General features: G+C 35.5%; 1 protein-coding gene across 4 annotated transcripts in view; it reads right to left on the reverse strand.

Annotated features, from left to right (window-relative positions):
- Positions 1–205: 205 nt before the first annotated feature.
- Positions 206–22,742, reverse strand: part of LOC140148782 (uncharacterized) — a 120,102-nt gene continuing 97,565 nt past the window's right edge. For 3 of the 4 annotated variants that reach the window (XM_072170849.1, XM_072170851.1, XM_072170848.1), the window contains 16 exons: positions 21,064–21,258; positions 17,427–17,526; positions 16,765–16,915; positions 14,961–15,188; positions 14,171–14,288; positions 13,292–13,482; positions 12,714–12,840; positions 11,814–11,983; positions 10,772–10,858; positions 10,166–10,265; positions 9,500–9,734; positions 8,837–9,130; positions 7,850–8,025; positions 7,356–7,556; positions 6,711–6,807; positions 206–3,520 (listed from right to left, as the gene is read on the reverse strand). In XM_072170849.1, coding sequence (XP_072026950.1) covers positions 3,217–3,520; positions 6,711–6,807; positions 7,356–7,556; positions 7,850–8,025; positions 8,837–9,130; positions 9,500–9,734; positions 10,166–10,265; positions 10,772–10,858; positions 11,814–11,983; positions 12,714–12,840; positions 13,292–13,482; positions 14,171–14,288; positions 14,961–15,188; positions 16,765–16,915; positions 17,427–17,526; positions 21,064–21,258 — 2,774 coding nt within the window. In that variant the 3' untranslated portion in view covers positions 206–3,216. The remainder of the gene's footprint in view (positions 3,521–6,710; positions 6,808–7,355; positions 7,557–7,849; positions 8,026–8,836; positions 9,131–9,499; positions 9,735–10,165; positions 10,266–10,771; positions 10,859–11,813; positions 11,984–12,713; positions 12,841–13,291; positions 13,483–14,170; positions 14,289–14,960; positions 15,189–16,764; positions 16,916–17,426; positions 17,527–21,063; positions 21,259–22,742) is intronic. The other variant, XM_072170850.1, reaches the window with a different exon arrangement.

The raw sequence follows: 22,742 nt of genomic DNA on the forward strand, positions 1-22,742 counted from the left end.
AAAGTTTCATTTGTTATCAGTAGGTTCTTTTACACTTAGCTTGTGACGTTAAACGTGTCCAAGTCTTATTACATGGTTGATGACTTACTTCACTATGATAATGCATGTGTTTATGCAAGTAGTGTATCTGTAATATTTCAAAATAACTTGCAATATTACACTTGATAATATCATACTTGGTAATATTGCAATATTATATAAATTGAATGGATTGCCTCAATGAGAGGAGACCATCTAAGCAGACGGTCCAAACACAAAGATGCATATAGCAAGCAATGGCTGCACTTTGGTTTTGCCCCCTATGCCTACACAGGTCTTTGCTAGGTAGGTGTAGGTCTAAGCCAACCCTTCCAAATTCCTGTGCACTGCAAAGCTATGTGCAAAATGGTAAAACATTAATGATAAACAAACACAAATAGTACATTTTCATGAATGTCGTGAATGAAAAGTATGTATTCTTAATATCAGCATTGTAAGTCACATAGGGAACATGTCCTTTCAGTGACGAGCATATGTGGAACACCACCTGTTACTGAACGATGGAAATGCAAGTTCCCCTCAGGTTGCCTTATATGGTCCCCCGTTTCTCAATCAATATAAGTATGCACTAATGCAGCATTCTTTACTTATACAGATGAGGTGTGATGAATTCTATACCATACCTTTCAAGAATTATATCAAGTTACTCCAGTAAAATGTTCAACACTTCTTATGCATGTTAATATATTATATAGACACTTGCATATCTGTTACAGTACATGACGTCTTGAACACATCTGGAACTCCAATTCAACGATATAATATTACTATAGTTAGAAGAAACAATACCATGATGGCTACATATTGAGTATGTTGCCCTTCATCATAAGTGAAGCATGCTACGTACTCCATCCTTACTTTAGCAGTCATGAAATGGATGTGTTCATTCCGTTGCTTTTCTTGAGCAACTACAACATTGTGCTTTCTGTTTTTATTGCTCGTAAATTTTTTGCATTTCTAACATGCTTGCTTTGTGCATCTTTATACACAGGTTCATCAAGTATTGATCAGGTTAAAATATACTTTCAGTACACATAGTGATTCAGTTTGACATGAGGAACATGTCTTCAACTCTAACATACTGAATGGTACTTAATTTAGAAATGGAAGTATTGAAACAGTATTGTCCAAGACCTATATTTTCCAAGATCTAAGTATTGCTTGCATAACAAGTGCAGTTCTTGATCATTTACACTGATATTTGTAAAGATAGATATCTTTGGACATCTCTAATTCTCACATAGAATAATTACAGTACCTATGTCTTTTCGTGATAAGTTTAATTTCTTGACATCGTGAGTTCTTAAGAATAGAGGAAACACAAACCAGGACTATATCAACATCTCATGTCTCAGATTGAAAGGTGATTATACTATTATAGTTGGAGAGGACTACTATTAAACTTCAAATATACTCATACATTAGATGGAATTAAATTGGTCTTACATAATCTTGTACTAAAACCAAGAGTATTGACATAGATTTGTGCTGGAACAGTTAACTTAATGATAAATTTATCATTTGAGGAACTCATGATATTGAGGAAGTCAAATCTTGTTTTCATTTAACACAGAATAAATCAATTTTAATCATGAAACTCCTTGTCCAAATCCTGCAATATTTCCAGCTAAGCTATATGTCAATTATACGCACAAAGATGTGAGATGTCCTTTTGTCACATCTAATTTGTCACAACTTATTTGCCAAGAAGTTGTCCTATGATTCCTGATTTCAATCAACATTTGGTATATTGCTTCAAGTATGTGCTATAGTTTACACATTGACAACAATTGGCTGAATATGTAGTCTGTATTGTCAATTATTGACTGAACATAATGTTCATTTTAGTCTTACAACCTTCCCATCAGGGTCTTAGCTAGAAATTGAGGTTTAACCGTCATTTGAATAAAATTGCCTACCTTAATTTGACCTTACCTTGAACATTTACCAGACTTCTACAGCCCATTAGAGGTTCAGAGAGTACAAATATGTGTTGCTATGGCCTTGTTGTGCAAATCTGGTCTAGTAAATAATAGCCTTTCTCAACACCTACAATTACAATATATCATCTGTCAAAGGCATTAATTTTGCTTGTCCCAGGAGCAAACTCCTCTTCTTAAATGACGGGCAGACGGGTAGCTAGCTAAGACACTGCCTTCCATTACCACTCTTATCAAATGGAAAGGGTAATGATTAGTTAATTCACCCTGGGTAGCATAAACCTTGACACCAACCCAGACTGAAGGATCTGGATCGAGTTGCTATTCTAGTCACAGTTAATACTTTAAAGTCACCTTAGTACACTTAATTAATAATATAGTAATTGTTTACCATGCATAGAAAAATCCACTTTGGAGAATGAGGTAATATCTGATTTCATATGACAATACACCGTGTCATGAGAACATCTAGGTAGAGACTGTTGAACTTCGTTATACTAAACGATATTCTTAAAAAGTTTTAAAAATCAAAGGAATATTTGCATCAACTTTTCACAGCAATCATGCTATTAACAGTAAATGACAGTAGTTTGATCAAAGACAAAGGCCAGAAATTTTATTCTTAATGCATACCTGACAGTAGTTTCTATCCATATGTTGGTCATGTTAGCATGTGTCACAATGCGGTGCTCAACTGTGATGATACCACATGTTGTTCTGTTACCACTAATTTTGACTATTATCTTTGACCAAACTTCATCATAATGGCTTACCAGTTGTGTAGACATGGATATGACATAGCAACAAACCACCAGCTATTTATGTTAGTAGTACATGTTTTTGTTTTTATGTTTTTAAATTGTCAACAAAGAATTTGTTGCGGTACCTTGGTACATTAGGTACAAAATAAATGAATATTCAACGTTCAATATTCAAAGTATAATACTTCTTAATTCCCTCATTTAAGCCACCATTTTCAGAAGTATAATAGTACTCATCTTCATTTACAGTGAATGTTCGAAAAAAGGAGTGAGGCAGTTTTTGATACACAATTGAATACTTTCAACTAAGAAAATGGGAATGTCTGACAAGGCCCAAACCTTGTTCATGCTTCAAAGAAAAGGTACTTTTTGTTCCTACATATCTTAACAGCTGCATGTATTTCAGTAAATCTAATACTTACAATGTACAATCTTTAATAAATAGGACAAAATTGCTAAATTTATTTAGTAATTACTTAAACAGTCTCTTCCCAGACTTCCCAAACACCATCCTCATCTCCATTTGATCTCTTTACAGGTTTGCCTGTTTCGTTAGCTTCTCGTTTTCTTTTAGGTCCACTGCCGTTGGTGATTGCACGCTTTTGTAACATCTTCTTTGTAGGACTGCCTCCAAAGAGTCTGTCTTGAAGCTGTATGAGTCTGTCAATTTCTGAATCTGATTGGCTGCCTTGAAGGGATAACAAAGATTCTAGTAGATCTTCTTCCTCTTCAGATGTTAAGATGCTATCGGTGTGGTTACTGTTGGCATCACTTCGAGGACTGTAATTAAATCAAAGTGATAGGCAATGTCAATTAAGGTTTATACATTTAAATTTCATCAACATACAAAAAGAGACACTTTTGGGCAGGTTATCAATTTTGAGTGTTTTACATATCTTAAATAAAGAGATATTTTGCTCCACAATGTCGTTTTCCACAATGAAATTGGACATTCCTAAGGGAAGATATTGAGTTCGTAAGTTATGATATTTTAAAATTGGAAATTGAGATATCGGCCTTTAAAAATATTATTGACAATGTTGAGAGTAGGAATGACCTTGAAAAATGTCTGAAAAATACAAGATGCTAGTTATATTCCAGTCTGAAACTACCAGACAATATTTTATACATTATTAACATCACAAATTTGCCAACAAACCCAAATTGTGAAAAAAATCACCCTGAGCAGATTTTTTGCTATTCTCCATTTACGATCCTGCTCTAGAGTGTCTCCTTTCGATATACCACATCACAATTATTATGAAAACAAGCAACAACAAACCATGGTTATATAGCACCCTTAGAAGCGCTTTTACAAAGAACAAACATTTAGACATACAAATTTAACAACAACAACAACAACAACAACAACAACAACAACAACAACAACAACAACAACAACAACAACAACAACAACAAAATCAGTATATTACTGAGCAATAGAAAATAAATGTGTTTTAAGTGATGTTTTCAAATGATTAACAGTCTGACAGTTCTTCACACTGATGGTAAACTATTCCACAGTTCAGCAGCAGCAATGGATAATGAACAGTGACCATACTGAGTTGATGGTGATGAGCTGGTTAGGGAAATCAGAGTGGCGGAATGACACTCCCTGTAGGAATAAGTTCTCGAAGATACACAGGAGCAAGACCGTGAACACAACTTAAATTTTTGACCCCTGTACAAATTGGTAATTGACACTTATCTGTTGCGACACAAATTTTGAACCATAGGCCGCACTGACAAAAAAAATCATTTTGGGGATCCTTGAGCCTAGAAGAATGATTTGTTATACTTAAAAGTGAAATTGTAACACATGTACTTTACCCTTGTAAACTATGTAGGGTCATTTTGGAGTTATTTGTTTCAAAATGCTCAAGGGTGCCACATTGGCATCACACAGTTTCTAAATAAATAGGTTTCAGAGATACAGAAAACACCAAAACTAATGTGCGGACTTTGGGGTTTTCAGTTTCAGAACCAGACTATAAGTGGTGTGATACGTGCAGATTTTCGAGCTTCTAGAAATGTCCTCTCGGAAAAAGATTAGTTAATAATTTTGGTGTTGATAGGAATCAGTTCATTTACACATGTCTTAAAAAGAGGCCAAGCTGGTATTGGTTCTAGTGCATGATGATGAAGATTTCATGATTTTGCTTACCGATTCCTCAGATACTGAGGTTAGCTCTGAAAGTGTTGAAGTACAATAATGGTATGTTTGAATGCATAAACATGTTGGGGAGTCCTTCCGATTGGCTTTGATGGGCTGAATTTTTTCTGCAAAAAAGCTTGAGGATCGTTTAACTACAGTTTTTGTCAAAGAAGAACAACAGTTGTTTACATTTTGAGAGTGGCAGAGCGTAAACACGGAAGTGGGGTTCTGATTGGCTGAATCAATTGTCTGACAATCATAGCAACAGACCAACAATCGGATTGGCCGATTGTGCGTCAAAACGTTGCTCGGCGCAGATTGGCACCCTTGAAAGGAACACAAAGCTCTGCGTATGTTGCTCATTTACAGGCGTGTGCGTCAATCTCTGAAACCCAGTGTAGCAACATATTCTAAGGTATTTCTGATGGTTTTGGATGATTTTGGGTTGCTCAATTTGTCAACTTGTTGAAAAGGTGGCTTTGAATTATAGTTTTCAAACTGCATCTTGTGGTAATTAAGTTCAGCTTGTTTGATCATTTGATAGAATTGATTGACTTCTGAGATCTCGAAATTAGGGTTAGGGTTATGATTAGGGTTAGGGTTACGATTAGGGTTAGAATTATGATTAGGGTTATGATTAGGATAAGGATTAGCTTACACAAAATAATTACATGAAGGATTGACCCAACTTTGGCAATTTTTGTTACATTTCACCAAGTTCTTCATTATACCAGGATGCATTTTGAAAACCCCTCCACCTCATTATACACCTTACTAATTGTACTTTGCAACCCCAGACGGACGGAAGGAAATTAATGCAAATGAGCTGCTTACCAGATTGGCATATTTTGCAACAAAAACCTGCAACTGGAACTTTAAGACCGCTAATTGCCACCCCTCCACCAAGTCATATCATTATATGCCTTGCCAGTTCTAATAAATTACACTCACAACCTAGGATGGACGGAAGGACAGCCAACCAATAAACATAATGCCTCCAGAGGAGGCAGAGGCATAAAAAGCACCTAAATTGGAGTCACAAAGTTTTTATATGTTATTTTCCATTTTTATAAGTGCTAGCAATATCGAGTAAGCACAAGCTGCTGCATGGTCAGATGCAAAAGAACTAGTGGTACTTACATTGGCAACACAATTACCTGTAGTGTGAGCAAGAATAAGATCAGGTGGGCATCTTCTACAGTGAGTGCATCCATATACACATTATTTGAAACCAATTAACTATTATTCAAAAGCGGAAAATTTTCTCAGCGGAGAGCTTTTGGAATGCAACACATTGTTCACTTAATTGATGGATTGGCAAATAAATCTATTACTTTCAGTTCTACACGTCTTATTTGATATAGATGTTCGATCATTTAAGCTTTAAGTGACTCTTACTCATCAAACTTTTTGATACAGATGATTTGTGCATCAACAACAACAGCAAATACAAAACATAAAACACATCGGACGACACCTCGTTATGCTGATCAACATAAATCTACAATTTACGCTACTACAGAGACAAAAGCTTAAAAACAACAACTTTAAAATGTAATATAATATACATTTCACCTGGGGATTAGGACTGGTATTTTTTCTCTTATTTCTGATCATAATTTTGTTAATCCAAAAAATTTGAGGCCAATTGGCAAAGCCCATATATCTTAACCAATATACTAAACATTAGTTTGAATGAATCATGCAAATGGCCTAAATCAGCATGCAATAAACGGGGGAAAACTAAACATTTCACAGTTATTCAATCAGTTTTGTCCTGTGTGACACCAGCATAATGAAAAACTCAATGCCTACCTATTGGTTGATAACTTGGGAATCTGGCTCTTGGTCTTGACGGTGGTACTGCTTGACACAGCTACTCGTCTTGGTATCATAGATCGATTCCTGGGCTCTACATGCAAAGGACATAAATACAACAATTTCCACTTATTTTATCGGTTTATTTAATGCTGTATATTATAACGGGATCAAATACACTGATTTTCGGTTTTGGTACACAAGCCTTTATCTTGGACTAATGGCAACTTCATATCATGCAAGGGACTCGGGACTTTGTAAACAATAAATTTGCTTTCCCAGGTTATGAAGGCTTGCACAGGAACCCTAGACATCGGGTTTAGCACTAGCAGGGGTAAAATTGCAACATGTTCCTACAAAATTTTAACCCGGTGTATTAATGAAAACTTTTTATAGTGATACTTTTTATGGGAACAATGCCAACTTCCACAGGAGTCTTGGTCTCAGATACAAATATCAGTTTTACCAAATAATTCATCATATTATTTTATATTCTGGCTAAAAGATGAACAGACAGGTTGTTGTTGAAAGAAGTTTTTAAGCATATTGTGACTGTAAATTTGATACAAAAAAACCTGAAAAATCTGTAAAATCACCCACCAAAATTGGTGAACTTTCATAATGAGCCTAATATGTTTCTACCTTGATCGGTATTGGATGTGCTAATAAGGTCTAGTGCTGCTGCCTGTTGTTTAGCCATCAGAGCCTTGGCCTTATTGCTAGTCTTGCTGCGATCCAAACTCTTGCTACGTCGTGATCGTCTCAGGCTGTTCAGCCTTTGAGGAGTCAATTCTATATTTGGTTCGGTATAACCTCGGAAAGTTGACAGGTATTCTTCTGATTCTGTAGGGAATAAAATAAACAGTATTAAGATTTACATATCTAGTGGTAAGATTATCTGACAGGGTTTGAAACAATGCCATAGTTTTATGCCAAATTCCAGTTGAAATTATAAAAGCTAGTTCTGTTTTTTTTTCAATTTAGCCTAAAATTAGACGATGTTTGGAATTCTAAAATCTTCCACACATTTACCACATTTTTTATGGATGAAAATGGTTGGATCTGGAATATTTTTAACTTATCAATTTATACAAATAGCACGGGTATCAAATTTAATATTCAAACTAATTATTTACCTTCATTGCTCAAAGGACATCCAGGGAAAACAGCCCTTTGCAGAAGTACATAGAGTGCAGTAATGGCTAGTTTTTCTGTGTTCTGTTCATTTGCTGTCTTAGATTTAGATGCCGTCTTACGCAGGGTGTCTTCAACTGATGGTGCTATGGCATGATTCCATAACAAACACAGCCATCTATAAAGAAATAAAAAATATGTAGTTCAAAGATAACATATGTATACACACACATATAAGGCAGTTTGTCGGCAAGCTTGTAGCAACCGCCTAAAAACACTTGAGGTTCCTACCAAACTCAAGGCAAAACAACGCATTCTAATAAACTTTTGGGAACACAGCAAGTGGGCCGTCACATAAATACTCAGGACTGTGTATATAATAAGAGCATCTTCAAGGTAGTGAAGAGTAGATAAAGGAATGCACACTGAATGTCTCCATGTGAGCTATCTCATTTCATCTATAGTGTGTCTTGTCTCAAGTTGAGAGTAAACGCCATATTGAATTTCGCAGTGACAGATATATATAAGTGCAGTTTCCATGGTAGCGTCCCCAACGTATGGATATGTCGCCCTTCTATGTGTGTGTTTACATCCTGCAAGATAAGGTTAGTGTGTGTCATTCAAATCTGAAACTGCGAAATGCAACAGGGTGTTAATCTCAACTTTAGCGAGACAGACTATAATAGGAATCTAAATTGTGTAATCTATACTGTAAAAACTTGATTGTTAGCATATGTGCTTACTATCGAGCACTTTTAAAACATGCAAACATGAAGAGCCCCATCCACAAAATTGTAAAGGGTTTTGAGCAAATCATCGATGCACATAGTCATATACGAACAAGTAAACATGTAAATGTGTGTCTCAACCCCATTAGCTCAGTTGGTAAAGCGCCAGACTTTGGTACGATTTTTATGTTTTCAAAAGTGCTCGATAGTAAGCACATATGCTAACTATCAAGTTTTTACGGTAGAATATATATCCCCTACCTCATGATAGATTTGGGTGCATCCGCATCGATAGGGCATGTGAAGAAATGTTTTGGTCCCAGCACAGTCCCTGGTAATGGTAGTCTCAGGAAGCATTCATTCAGCTTATACCATACACTAGATACCCACTCAATAGCTCTATACGTAGGGTCATCAGATGGAGGAAGACGACCATCAAGCTTGCTGATGAGGCGACGGACAAGATGACGAGAGAGCATACTTTGTACAGGTTCTCGGTCCCAGTGGAGGCGTATCCAGCGGAAACGTTGCTGGACGGAGAGATCCATACCAGAGCTACAAGTAACAAAATTAATACCGAAAACATGCACACAAGCTGTTTTAATATGGAATCTATCAATGAATATATCTTAAACCTATCAAAGTTAAGATGCAATATTACTAATGAAGCTTCATGCAAAGAAAATTATCCCCCGTTTTGCCTGTCAAGATTGATAATATATATTTCTCTGTTTATTTTTGAGGTATTTTAAACAATTTTTCTCCATTGCACCAAGTTCATACACGTTGCATTACAGCATAAAGGAAGTGTCTGGAAATACATACACATTTAATTTTTTCATTAACAATATTCATTATCTCTACGATATTTTCAAAGGAGACATCAATGCTCCAAATTAAACACATTTTATCTGAACCTAATACCTTGATTTATCCATGGTTGCTATGACGATACAATCTCCATGGAGATAGAAGCTACCACTTCCTGGTAGTGATGGTAATTGAGTAGTGTGTTGTGGGCCTCTGTGCTCCAAACCGTCCATCAATTCTCCAAGCACTGTTGCCGTGGGAACCTTGCTGATGTCATCAAGTACTAGGATAGGGATAGATTTGATAGGTTGTTGGTCTTCGAGTTCACCGACAGCAGGTAAGAAGAAACCTAATGACAAGACAAGATAAAGTTGAGTAGTCAATAACATATTAAAACAGATATTAATCTTCATCTGCACTAATTAAGAGTTCTATATCATCTTTGCCCATCTGTCATTGTTTTTTAAAGTGGCTGACCGGAGAGGCTGACACTGCCACATCATAATAACCTAATACTACTTCACTAATGAATTAATCTAATTATACAAAAATACTTTCAAAACCAACCCAATATTACTCAGCACATATAAGTTTTCCACCTGTGAAATTAAAAATGAGGAATGCATAGCCTGAAAGAGATGGTTTCTTCACTTTCTTTTCAGCCAATAATTGAACTGCAGCAACAGAAGCCCAACAATTATCACATTTTTAGTGCTGTTCAAGTAGAACAACTACATGTAGTAGCTCTTTTATGGAATAATCCTATAGCAATATACATACCTTTGTTACAGAGTAGTTTGGCCAGGTCTTGTTGGGTAAACTTATTATGGAGAGTCACATAAGTGATGCTACTTTGGTAACCAGATTCTTGTAGCTTAATCTGTAAGAAAATACAAATTAAAGCCAATATTACTTTTTATAATTATGCTATTTGTTGTTTCAATAGAGATGCTTTGATAAAGCTCTCATGCAAACTTTAAAAAAATTGGACTGGAGTGTCAAACCTCCTTTTGCTGCTGTTTCTCTATACCCTTTGTTTTATTTCAACTCACACTTGTTCACCTCAAGCAGTATGTATCATAATGTATTTTTATTTAAAAATATTGGGGGACTAATAACAAATTGATGAATGTTTTCAGTCATTCAGTTGTAGCATATGCTAAAAATAGTAAGTCCAGTATTTTGATTTAATTCCAAACTTCATATACGATGTTATTTTTTGGAGGGTTTTAATTTTTGGGAGGTTTTAATTTTATGAGTGGACATGCAGGTGCAAAAATAGTTTTTGTGTATAATAAACATCGCACAATTTCCTAAAATCCCAAAATTATGAAAATTCTGTGTGCGAAAATGAGCGTGTATACACCATTTAAACTCACTACTCACCCTGATGAATTCTGCTATCTTGAATGCTACATGGGTCTTTCCTGAGCCTGGTGGACCATATAACACCACACTTTTGTATTGCTCAATCTGGAGGTAATACAAAATAAAACAGTAAAATACATTGGTTGTTGGAGATTTGTTTCACATTTTATATATTAACTGTGATCTAATAAAAGAATCAAGAAGCCTTTTCAAGTGAAATCATAGTAATGTTCCTTTTCATTTTTCTATGCCCAACAATTATCTCCAGTATTAGATGCCCCGGTATTGATCTATTATCTTACATTTAACAAAACTTGATTTCTTAAATGCTGCAAAGAAGTGAAAGATAGGTCATTAAGTTTATTGACACATAGGCTGTGATAAGTAATTATTAACAATTTAGTTCTTAATTTGATTTGAAGAATTTCCTAATTAATTAAACATCTCAAAAACTTTTTGATATGAGTAAAAGGTCACATGTAATGAGCAACCACACTGAATAGATTAGATAAAATACAGCTAAAGCAAAAGTTGATTAGCATTAAAAGTGTCCCATGTTAATATGTTCAGTATGGTTAAGAAATTTATCAATGACAAGCCACCAATCATAATTTCAAGACAGTCTGGCATAATTTGCCTAAGAATGGGAAAAGAATGAAATAGATAATTGACTTTACCAGACAGGCCATGTCACACAAAATGCTTCATAACATTAAATGTATTATTAAATGCTTGACATTAAGCTTATAATGGGCTGCTCCATTTAAAATCCACACTACCCCTGTGGAAGATTTTGTAAATATCTGCCATAGGGGGAGTATGAATTCCAAATGGAATGAGCACATTAAACAGCTCCATTTGAATTTCATACACCCTTTGAGAAAGATTCAATCTGAATCTTCCACAGAGGGTGGGTCAGTTTCAAATGGAGCTGCTAATGTTCATTCCATTTGAAATTCATACTCCCCCTGTGGAAGATATTTCCAAGATCGTCCACAGGGGTAGTGTGGATTTTAAATGGAATAGCCCAATTTACTCTCATTGATCACACAATACGCACCAATCTGACATAGTTTTGTAGAGTCTGTGTCGGTATCAGACTATCGTAAGCCAGCTGGTCTAGACTGCACTCTGCTAACCCTCGTAATCTGACGATGATCTCTGACGTCAGGTTGAATAAATCACTTGGAGCCATCGTGGGAGTCTCCCCTACATTCCATTGGAGATTACCTGCCAAGATATATCAGGACAAGACCCAGACAAAGTTAGCTAACGAGGCATGGGATTTGTAGCCAGCTTGAAGTTATACAGATCTCCAGATTAGTTGCATGGTATGGTATAATACTTTAAACTAGGGCATCTGGCATGCTGTGGGTCATCGGTGAACTTTTAGACAAAATCAACTTGGAATTGTTTCTTTGACATCATAACTTCAAGACAAGATACAAAATCTTAAAGGAGTATTTTGTGATTCTTGCATCCTCATTTTATGGCATGCTTCAGTGGATATCCACAAAAAAGTTTATCACAAGAATTTCAGTTGATTCTAATTTTTGTGAGCGAGCTACGCATTACACTGTTCCATATAGGCCACTGTGCTGTAATTTTGTTCTGTTAACCAAACATAAGTACAAAATTGATGATATTTTTGCTAAGTGAATTAATCTGCAAAAAAATGTTGCACACAAATATCTACGTAGCCAGGGGTTTTAGGTGATACAAAAATCTCAATTTTTTTTCTGAGCAAACTGAAGGATGAGGATATGGATCACAAAATGTCCCTTTAAATGGTATCAATGGTGCAGAAACTTACACATCATATCATTTTATTAAGTTTATCATCAACTGTGTGCTTATCCAGTGTCATCTACAACATGACTATTCTTAGCTTCTTTCCCTTCCTTCTTGGTTTCCTTTCTCATAATATTTCCACCTTAATCTGCATTTCTCATCTACATACCTGCCACATAGCAATGAATACTGTTTGCTCCAAGTCCCAGTTCATGGGCTACGTCAGAACCCTCATCAGAGCTACATCTACTGTCACTGTCAGAGTCACTGTCATCTTTAGGGCAGCCTTCAAGATCCTGTGTGGAAAACAAAACACCATGAATATAATCTACATTGTACAACTTTATAACTCCTAGAGTATAGAGCAAGGATCTTTAGCTGTCTACCGATTTGGCGCTGTTTGAGAGTAAACATGGAAGTGTGGCTGATTGAATCACATCATCATCACATCGGCAAATCATTCGCCGATCAAACTACATAGTATTGTGTGACTCAGACGTGACCTAGTTCTTTTTACGTGATAATCAGGTAGGGCAGTCGGATACCATTAAGGACCTTGCTGAATACTGTAGCCAAACTTATATGGATTCAACAAGACTTTAAAAATACAAGACTTTCTTTTCAGCGTAATTAAAGAATACACAAATAAAACCACTTTTCCAATCCAGAATTACCTATATCAAACCACATGACTGCAACTTTGCTAAAGAATATAACACATACATGTATCAAAATTCAAATTCTTACCCTTGAGTGGTTGGTCAGTACTGTGGCTACAGCATTGTCAAAGTCTGGCCACATCATACCAGGTGAGATGACCACACGACCCACAACAAATTGCTTAGGGTGTTGGTCCTCTTTGCCCCCTGGTGATGGTGGTTTATTGTAATTGCTGGATGAGGCGCTGACATCGATGATGACGCGAACTTTCTTACCCTCTGTTAAGAAAAGATGTAAGATGAAAATTTAAAATTTGGTAAAATTTTTGCTGCATTTTTCATTAGAACAACTTATTTAGGACATACATGAAATAATGCATATTCTTCAGAGTTTGTGTGCTTGATATGCAGATGTAGTGAACTGCCAGCAGAAAATAGGACACAGTGTCATCTAGCCCTATCAAACATTATTGGAAGAAAATGGACACTCAGTCTCAGGGACATAGGACTAAACCAGTTGAAATCCATACACCCCTATGGAAGATAAGACCTTAAACTCCCAAATAGGGTATGTAGATTTCAAATAGAGTTACCTATTCAGGTAATCCCATTTGAAATTCACATTCCCTGTGTAAAAGATCATGGTCATGTCTTCCATAGGGGGGTGTATGGATTTTAACTAGAATATCTCATTCCTCCAATTATGACCATATGTGACATGATAAAAAAAGAAAATGAGTCGAATGTCACTTAATTTTTGCGACATAACCTAAGAAATGGGTTTTTTTTGTATTTTCATTTTTCTACAACATGCAAATAATTGTATCAGTATATCTGAAAAATTTCAAGTTATATTTCAACCAAATTTTCTCCTATTGTAGCCTTCATAATGGCCAACAATATTACATTAAAACATACTTTTGACTCATTTTGCTCTATCACATTATACATTAATTCCTTTACATACCTATAGCATTGAGAAACTCTTTACAAGTATCAGTGGCTACATCATAGGGTGTGCGTCGCCATCGATCCTGCACCTCTAAATCCATGCCTCCATATCGGCACAGGAATTCTAGGTTATCCTGATAAGAAAATTAGTCACGACACACGTTAGTTCGATTTCATGATTACCTGAGAGCACTAAATTTGAGAGATGGTCACAAACCTAAGAAGATGGTTCAAACTTTGAGGGCGTCCAATTTCTCATGGCACGGATCTCTGTTCATCGTATAAGTAGATATGACCGCTGATAAAGCAGTCACAAACCAGATACAGGACTATTGTGACTCTTTTTTTTTAACTTTCTGAGAGTTATTAAATTCCTGAACAATGTAAGTTAGCTCAACAGTAAAGAAAATGTTGTGTATCTCAAGATTTTACATACAAATATTTATTTTCAATATGCTTTGGACATTTTTCCCTCCTTGTCTAATTTAGTAAGTTTAATTTATGAAAATGAGGCTGCTGTCATCTGATCTATGATGTCTGCAGACTTTATAAAGGCATTTACAACAGAAAGAGTACTGTGTGATAACCCTCAAACTTTCAAAGGTAAAGTTAGTCAAGAGGACAGATGGTTTTGCATATGATACTTTGATAAAAAGTTTCAAATCTAGGAAAGAGAGCCTGAAGGTCTTCCTTTATGATTCATGTCACCAATGATGACATGCGTCAGTAAGAAAATCCCACATGTGACATGTGTATTTTCTGTGTAGCAGAACTCATGAGCTTGTCAGACCACCATTTCAACACACCTTTTGTCCTTTAGATGCCAGCACATGAGCTATAGTCCATCCATCCTGGTCTTGTGCATTGAGTAATTCAACCGACACTACTCGGTTGTCAGTTTGGTTAGTAATGTTGTCAATATCGGTGATGAGTGGTTGGTTGCTTTCATCATCGGCTGCTTTGTGCGCCAGTAGAATTTTGAGGCACTTGATTTGGTTGTGTCGTACTGCACAGTGTAGCGCACTCCAGCCGGTCTGCGGGGAAATAAACAAGCTTGGTTATTAATTTCATAGCGGCATGATCATGATTGATGTTTATTAAATGAAAGTAAGTATTGCCTCCATCATCACAAACATACAAAAATAGCTGCCTTATGCTAGACCTGCTGCTTATAATGAGATCCACATACCAGTATTTTTTATCGCAAATTGCGGTTTATGTAACACCACACTTGACACTGCACTGTGTGGCCCACACTGAAAGGCATGAGCCAAAGCCTAGTCAGACTCTATATTGACGGCTAACATAGATTTGAGCCAACATAACCTTTCACAATATTGAACTCAAAGCCGCTGATCACAACCCTGTCCAGGTAGAAATCAACAAAACGTTTGTGTTTCCCAATAGATTTAGAATTACAAAACCCTATTACCACAGACTGAATCCTGACCTTTCCCTTTTATCCATAACTATACCAAACTCCCCAAGCTATTTTTATTCAATTCACATTTAACAGGAAAACTGGATATTTGGGGCAGCTTTGTGATAACTCCTTTCCCAATGACTATTTTGAGCTTGCGACCCATTGCAAATAGCATATAGGTTTACTGACAACTGACATCTGAATCAATACCTAGCATTATTAGTCTACATAAAAGAGGTACTGAATAGTGTTTACAATTTATCAACTTGTTTGTTTGGTTGCTGCACACCGTTTCAGTTGCAGTCCATTTCTCAATCTGACATAGCCTACTTGTATGTACAATATCAATGATGTGACAGCTTTGCTGAGAATTCAGACTTCCTAGTTCTGTCTCATCTATCAATGTGACATAACCTACTTTGTATCATGTGTGATTTCAACAAGGTGAGTTTGTAAGAATACTGACTTGCCTGTCCATCTGAAGAGAGTCACCCATCCCAAATTTACAAAACCAGACATAAGCAAAATGGGGTGCTATATCTCATATTCAAGTTGTTATTTGTATTTCTGCTGCTTTAATCTTTCTAATCCATTTTATAAATCCTAACTGAACACAAGGTTTTTTTGCTATCAGAAGGGAAAGAAGAAACGAAAAAGGAGAGAAGATGAACAAAGAAGTCACTTGGTACCCGGGATTCAAACCTCAAACCCCTCGCATGCCACAAAGAAAATCACAGACCTGTAGCCCGGCCAACGACTCCCTGGGTATATATGACTTAGGCTGACTGCATCATTACATCACATGCAATGCATGCACGAGCAGTGGTTTTAATAGTGAGATTTAGTGAGACCTGTTTCAGTTAGGGTAAATTGGGTTTCTAGACTAATAATCATTACATTTTCAACATCATTGTAGCAGGTTGTCCATCCTCCTAAAATATGCTTGTCAAGTTTTGGTTAGACAGCAAACAGCTCAAAGAAATGTGCTGCTATTCCACATATGGATAGATATAGGTCTGGTTTACATCATACAACAGTTATTTTTTTATGTCTGGATTATGTCTGAATCAATACTGCTACATCAAATTGATGTATTTTACTACCCTTTTTACTTTGTATAACTATATTTACAAAGACAACAGCCTGACCTACTTGTATCCAATTCACCCTATTCATTCTGCACTTACTTTATTGTAACAGTTCCTGAAAGCTCCATGATCGAGTAATATTCGGACACATTCGGCATGACCATAAGACACTGCTAGATGGAGAGGGGTCCATCCCATTGCATCTGATACGTTAGGATTCGCTCCTCGGTCTAATAAGGAGCTGAGACACCTGAATACGAGAAATAAAATAAACAAATGTTACAGATGTTATCAAACATTTTATCATGTGGGGAAGGTGTTGTTTTAATTATAAGAATTTTGGGTATGTGACTTTAAAGGTAAATATATATATTAATCTTGCCAGAAATGTATGAAAACCCAAGCTCATAGTTTTTCATAACAAATATTTCACAGGTTCAAATAAGGAGAAAGGTGAATATACAAAAACGAATTACCTGTGTATAACTGCAGTCTTATACTACATGCACGAGGGAACAAATGGCACATACTGTTTTGCAACAGAGTGCTCTATTTTACTTAAGAATATAAGGAAAACAGTTTTGAGTTAAATTCAGTAACAGGGTCAGGTTGCTTTGGTCACAACTTATAAATTGCATCAAAATATCAATAAGTTGGTCATACATTTTTGGTGTTCAAATTATATGACTCTATATCCCTGTAGGGGTTGGTCATGACTACAAGTAATTTTAAGCTCACTAATGAATCTAAATTGAACATACCCCTCTTGTCCTTCTGCAGCAGCTCCTTGAACACATGTATATCCATCAGTACGTTTAGCGTTAAAGTCTCCTCCTAAATCTAATAATAAATCTAAACAATCTGTAAGAAAGAAAACAAACACAAGATGAAGTGTGTTAACTTTACCCTTTTTAACTTGAATAAGGGAATTTCATTACACAATCAATTGCTTCAAAACCGGTGCTATTCAGTGTATTTGACACCAATTAAAATAACTAGTGTGCTTTTAGTATACAGCATTTATAAGGTGTACATAAATAAATTTAGCAAGAACATTAAGAGAATCTTTCAAAGGAAGGTCAAACAATAAAATAATTGTTGTTTTTCTTTCCTTTTTAGAAAAGATACAATATAATAAATATGCCACACGATACCATCATAAATTATTTGAACCATCATGAATTTATTTGACCAGCATAAACAGTCGTGCTCTACAACACACATGTTCATTTATTCAAAGTTATTGTAATTAACCCAAATTACTTCCAATTACTGGAATGATCTAGAAATGATAATTGTAACTGACATGACAATAAACCAACAAATTATCAGTGACATTAAGGTCAAGTCCAGTACAGAGAGATACTCGGTGCAAATGACCATACAGGGATGTACTGCAAACATGTCACATTTTTTAGCCATTTGGTGTAGCCAAAAAAGTTGCACAAAATTTGCATTTTTGGTATAGCGGTGGGTCCAAATTTCATGGAAAATTGGTATAGCAATGGGTCCACTTTCAAATTCTCAGCAGCATCTTCCTACCCAAACCAAACTTGAGTTACTCCCTCAAACTCTACTAATACCCTTGCCCTTACGCATATTATGTAAACATCAGAGCTAAATACTACCTTCCAGACAGTACTATAATAGTAGCCACAAGATAGCCAGATAATGCAGTAACTAATGAAATTGATTCATCATTACAACAGGCCTTAAATACATGGATAAAATCTCAAATCGTGATTGGTGTGATTGAATGTGCCCAAGAGGAAGTGTTCTAGGGGGCATATGTTTCAGTTGGGCTGAAAAAATATTGGCCAAGAAATATTGTTACTGAGCTTATTATTATGGACATGAAATTCCTACAGGCTTCATTTTATAGATTAACATTTCTTTATAAACATACCGTTTCTACAATCCATAACTTGAAAGACGGGCAAGGTTGAGAATATAAAATATTAAATTAAGGTATCGTTTAACTGTTCAAACATTTTGATCATTTGATGATGTATTGTAGATTTTTGAGAAAATGTACATGGTTTGATCAAATCATGTACATTTTCTCAAAATCTACCATACATCATCCCATCATGAAATACTGCTTCCAATATTGAATAATTTTCTCATTATCTACAATAACATTGTCACATAAAATACTGGTTCCAAAGAATACTGCACTCCTGTAATTCTGCAAATTCTTAAGGTCGGAATGACATCAGATAAATGAAAACATTGCTGTCAGCCATGTCAGCAAACAAGGACACAAAATGGAAATGCATGCATCCTGTATAGCTGTCCCCTTCTTGGAAACATTTCAAAATACTACCATAAGCCTTCACATTCTTCATTTTCTGGCTACCTACTTGTTTTGCTTTTGATTATAATACCAAAATGAAACCACTAAAATAAAAACCTTGAATATGTAATTCTTCCTTTTCTTTTGAAAATATTTATAATAAGAAAATGTCATCATACTTTTAATTGGATTTTCACGGAATGCACTGCTGAAGCATCAATGTCCCACACAGTGCCACCTTAACTGCATGACTACATGGTGTCTAACGAAACCATTTAAATTCATCCTTGCTGCTAGCTTGTAGCAACAACAGTACTAAATCAGACAGACCTCTATCACATGAAATTCATTTTGAGAGCCTTTCGGCACAGATTTTTCTAAAAAAATTATATAGGAATTAAAATTTGAAGATTCTTTTTAGAGCTTTAAAATGTAATTAAAGAATTTCACTAATTGTTTTAGAAATAAATCTTGCAACTCTTGGTTTTTTTTAAAGTCCAGATGTTTACAACAACGATTATTTTTGAGTGGAAATGTTAAAGTACCGGTACTTCAGCTTTTGTTAACAATCCATCAGTGAAAACAACCATCAGTCTCTTATCAGCAGCATTTTTCTATGACAATTCTTGACTCACACACAAAATCCTCCTCCTTCAAATCTACATTGGCAGTTGACTGGCTCCTGACAGTAATTAGCCTATTTTTGAGTTGGATAACACGCTGCTAAATTTTCCACTAGACTGCGCTTGAAGGTTTTCCCTTACCACTGTTCTGCCATCCAATCTCACGCATAAGCAATAGACAAGATATTGATTGAGGTTCATTGTTTTGTAAACACCTAGAAACTTTACCAAAAATACACCCCTCCTCCCAAAAAAAATAATAATACATTTTATATCCCACTACTGGTGACCATTTGCCAAATGCTCTTTTCGTAAACTTTTAGATTTTTCATGATATTTCTGAACAATTTTTAAGGTCAACTTTTGAACCTGTCACTATCTGGGTATGCAGGTTACTTGATTGATTAATTGAATAAACCAGGTAGAAATGTCCTGCCAGCACATTTTTATCATTTCTACCATCTCCACACACACATGCTATCTCTCCTGAGTATGACTACCATGCCAGTACAGCAACCCCTTTGATATGCCCTAGATCTATGGGGTGTCTCAGTACCACCTTAGAAACTATGCTATATATACACCCCCTTCAGTTATTTTGTCAGCCGTAATGATAGTGAAGCGTATAACAGTAGATTGCACACAGGTAGGCGTGCATTACTATTAGTTTCTTTGGTCAAGTCTTGATTAGGTTTGGCAAGTTGGATATTGGATGGTAGCTTGGTAGCTTGGGTGGTTAAATTAAAGATGCACACTTGTCTAAACAATACAATGTATTTTTGACTCGGTACAATGCACTTCTCTGTATTTTTATTACCCATCGTTTCCTAGGTAGCAGAGATATAATATGTTATTCCGCATGTTTCTAATGTGCTATGACTGAGAGGAAAAGTACACTCCAACCTCATGTATCCTGACCTCTTTTCTACAGCTATCTCAGTTATGCAAATGATCTACAAAGGGAACACGTTTTTCAATGCTCGACACATTATTTTAACCTTCCACAGTACTGTGTTATACTCCAATACCACCTTTTAAGTGTTATTATCCAACATATGACACTGTTCTATTTAAGGACTTTGGACATTCAACACAAAATTGCACATAATTCATTTATCCAGATTTTTCACTTTTCTGGTCCATGTTTGATCCATCGTGTCTGGATAAGCGAGTTTGGACTGTACTGTAACTCACAGAATTCTGCATTTTACGGAATATACTGAAACTATCACAAATCCTTAAAAGATGCAGAGTTTGCCTAATAGAATGATTTCAATATCATGACCTTTCAGGCCATTTACAACTCTTTAAGCCCTCATACAAAATGCTATAGAACCCACCACCATGCATATTGGCTATTATATGATAATTAATTGATTCTATGATATACCTTGCCTTAATATATTTCCAATTTATTTTCAATAAAAACAACAAAGCCTCAATATCTACTATAATTAGACCACAATAAAATCAGCTTACCTAATTGACCAGTCTCAGCAGCCACATGTACAGGTGTAGAGCCATCGTCTTCAAGTGAATTGGGGCTGTGTTGCTCTTCTATTAATCTACATATGGTGGCCGTATCCCCCTGCCTAGCTGCCTGATGGAGGGGGGAGTTACAGGATGCCGTGTTGGCAGAGGGGGCCGGAAGTTTTGTTATACTACTGGTGCCACCTGCGATAAGAACATATGGGATGGAATCTTGAAACTTGTGAAGACAACAATATGTTCTGAAATAGCTTCAATTAGCAACTTATGGTTCCTTTTGCAATATTTGTTTCCAAAATAATTGATATTGTTTACATGTTCTAGAGCTGGATTTATAATTTTTTTCCAAAACATGCAAAAGGTGATAGTTATCTCAAGAACCACTTGACCCAAGTCTATGCATGTTCGTACTCATTTCAAAATGCATTTCAAATAATCATGGATGTGAAAATTGACCAGTTTCTTCTTTTCCCTCTAAATTTACAGAATTTTGAATGTCGTCTGCAATCAAAGTGATTATACAGACAAATAAAATTTAATTTGAAGCTATCCCATTGAGTGCTAACAAACTGTTAAGTTAATGCACAAATATGTTTGAGTGAAAAACGTAATTTAAATACACACCTAACGTATCGACATTATAAAACACAAACTACTCAAATTGCACAGCAAATCTCTTCAACTGACAGTACGAGTGAACTCATGTCACCGCTATTATAAAACATGTTTGTGCATCAACAAGACCTAATTTTACATTTCATATTTATTATTAGCCAGAAATTTAATTAACTTAATCAAAACAGCACACACAAATAAGTGAGATAACAAACTTATGAATGAAAATCAATGATATAAATTGATTTGATGAATGTGCATTGTACATAACCATTAAAAAATAAAATCATCATCTGCATATATCATAAAATTTGAATGGCAAAGGTAACAAGTTGTCAACTGACTGTAATTATGCATATTGACTTTTTACTGTGATATTGCAACTTGGTGAATGATATCAAAATATGCAGGGGACACACAAGTGAGCAGCAATAAATCATCTAACACCCACATCACATCTGTGCAGTGTTTAACAATTGATTCCAATATTTAATTTCAATATTGAATGTGATTAATTAAGGTGATCATTATCCATGTTATTTGCTAGAAGATATTTTCTACATGAAAGAATATCTATATCATGTGCCATTCACAGCCTTTACAGTTAATTTTTGCAGATTTGATTTTAAATACCTAAATTTCACATAACTGAACAAATCTACATCTTTCAATTTCTTCTCCATAATGACCAATTAAGTCACACATTCTCTTTTCTAGAAAATGCTGTTATTTTTGTAAGGATTACATAATGTGTCACATGGATATCTCTTTCTGAATCAGATATGTCGCAAGTCAGCTGTCGTATGTCAAAAGATTCTTAAAAAGCATTGATTTGACTGTGACAACATATCTAGCAAAACTCATGACAAGTTTCTTGAAACATGACACATACATTCAATATTATATAGAATTTATTCAATATAGGATCCAAATTCTACTAAGGCTACACATAGCCTTCAAGCAAGGCCTATGGGCTACCACACCTTTTTAAGAATACCTTAATGCCAACTTGCCAAGTTATGTTACGTTTGCCATTCACATTATCAATTACAAAG

This window comes from Amphiura filiformis, chromosome 3 (genome assembly GCF_039555335.1).
Source record: "Amphiura filiformis chromosome 3, Afil_fr2py, whole genome shotgun sequence".
Classification (NCBI taxonomy): domain Eukaryota; kingdom Metazoa; phylum Echinodermata; class Ophiuroidea; order Amphilepidida; family Amphiuridae; genus Amphiura; species Amphiura filiformis.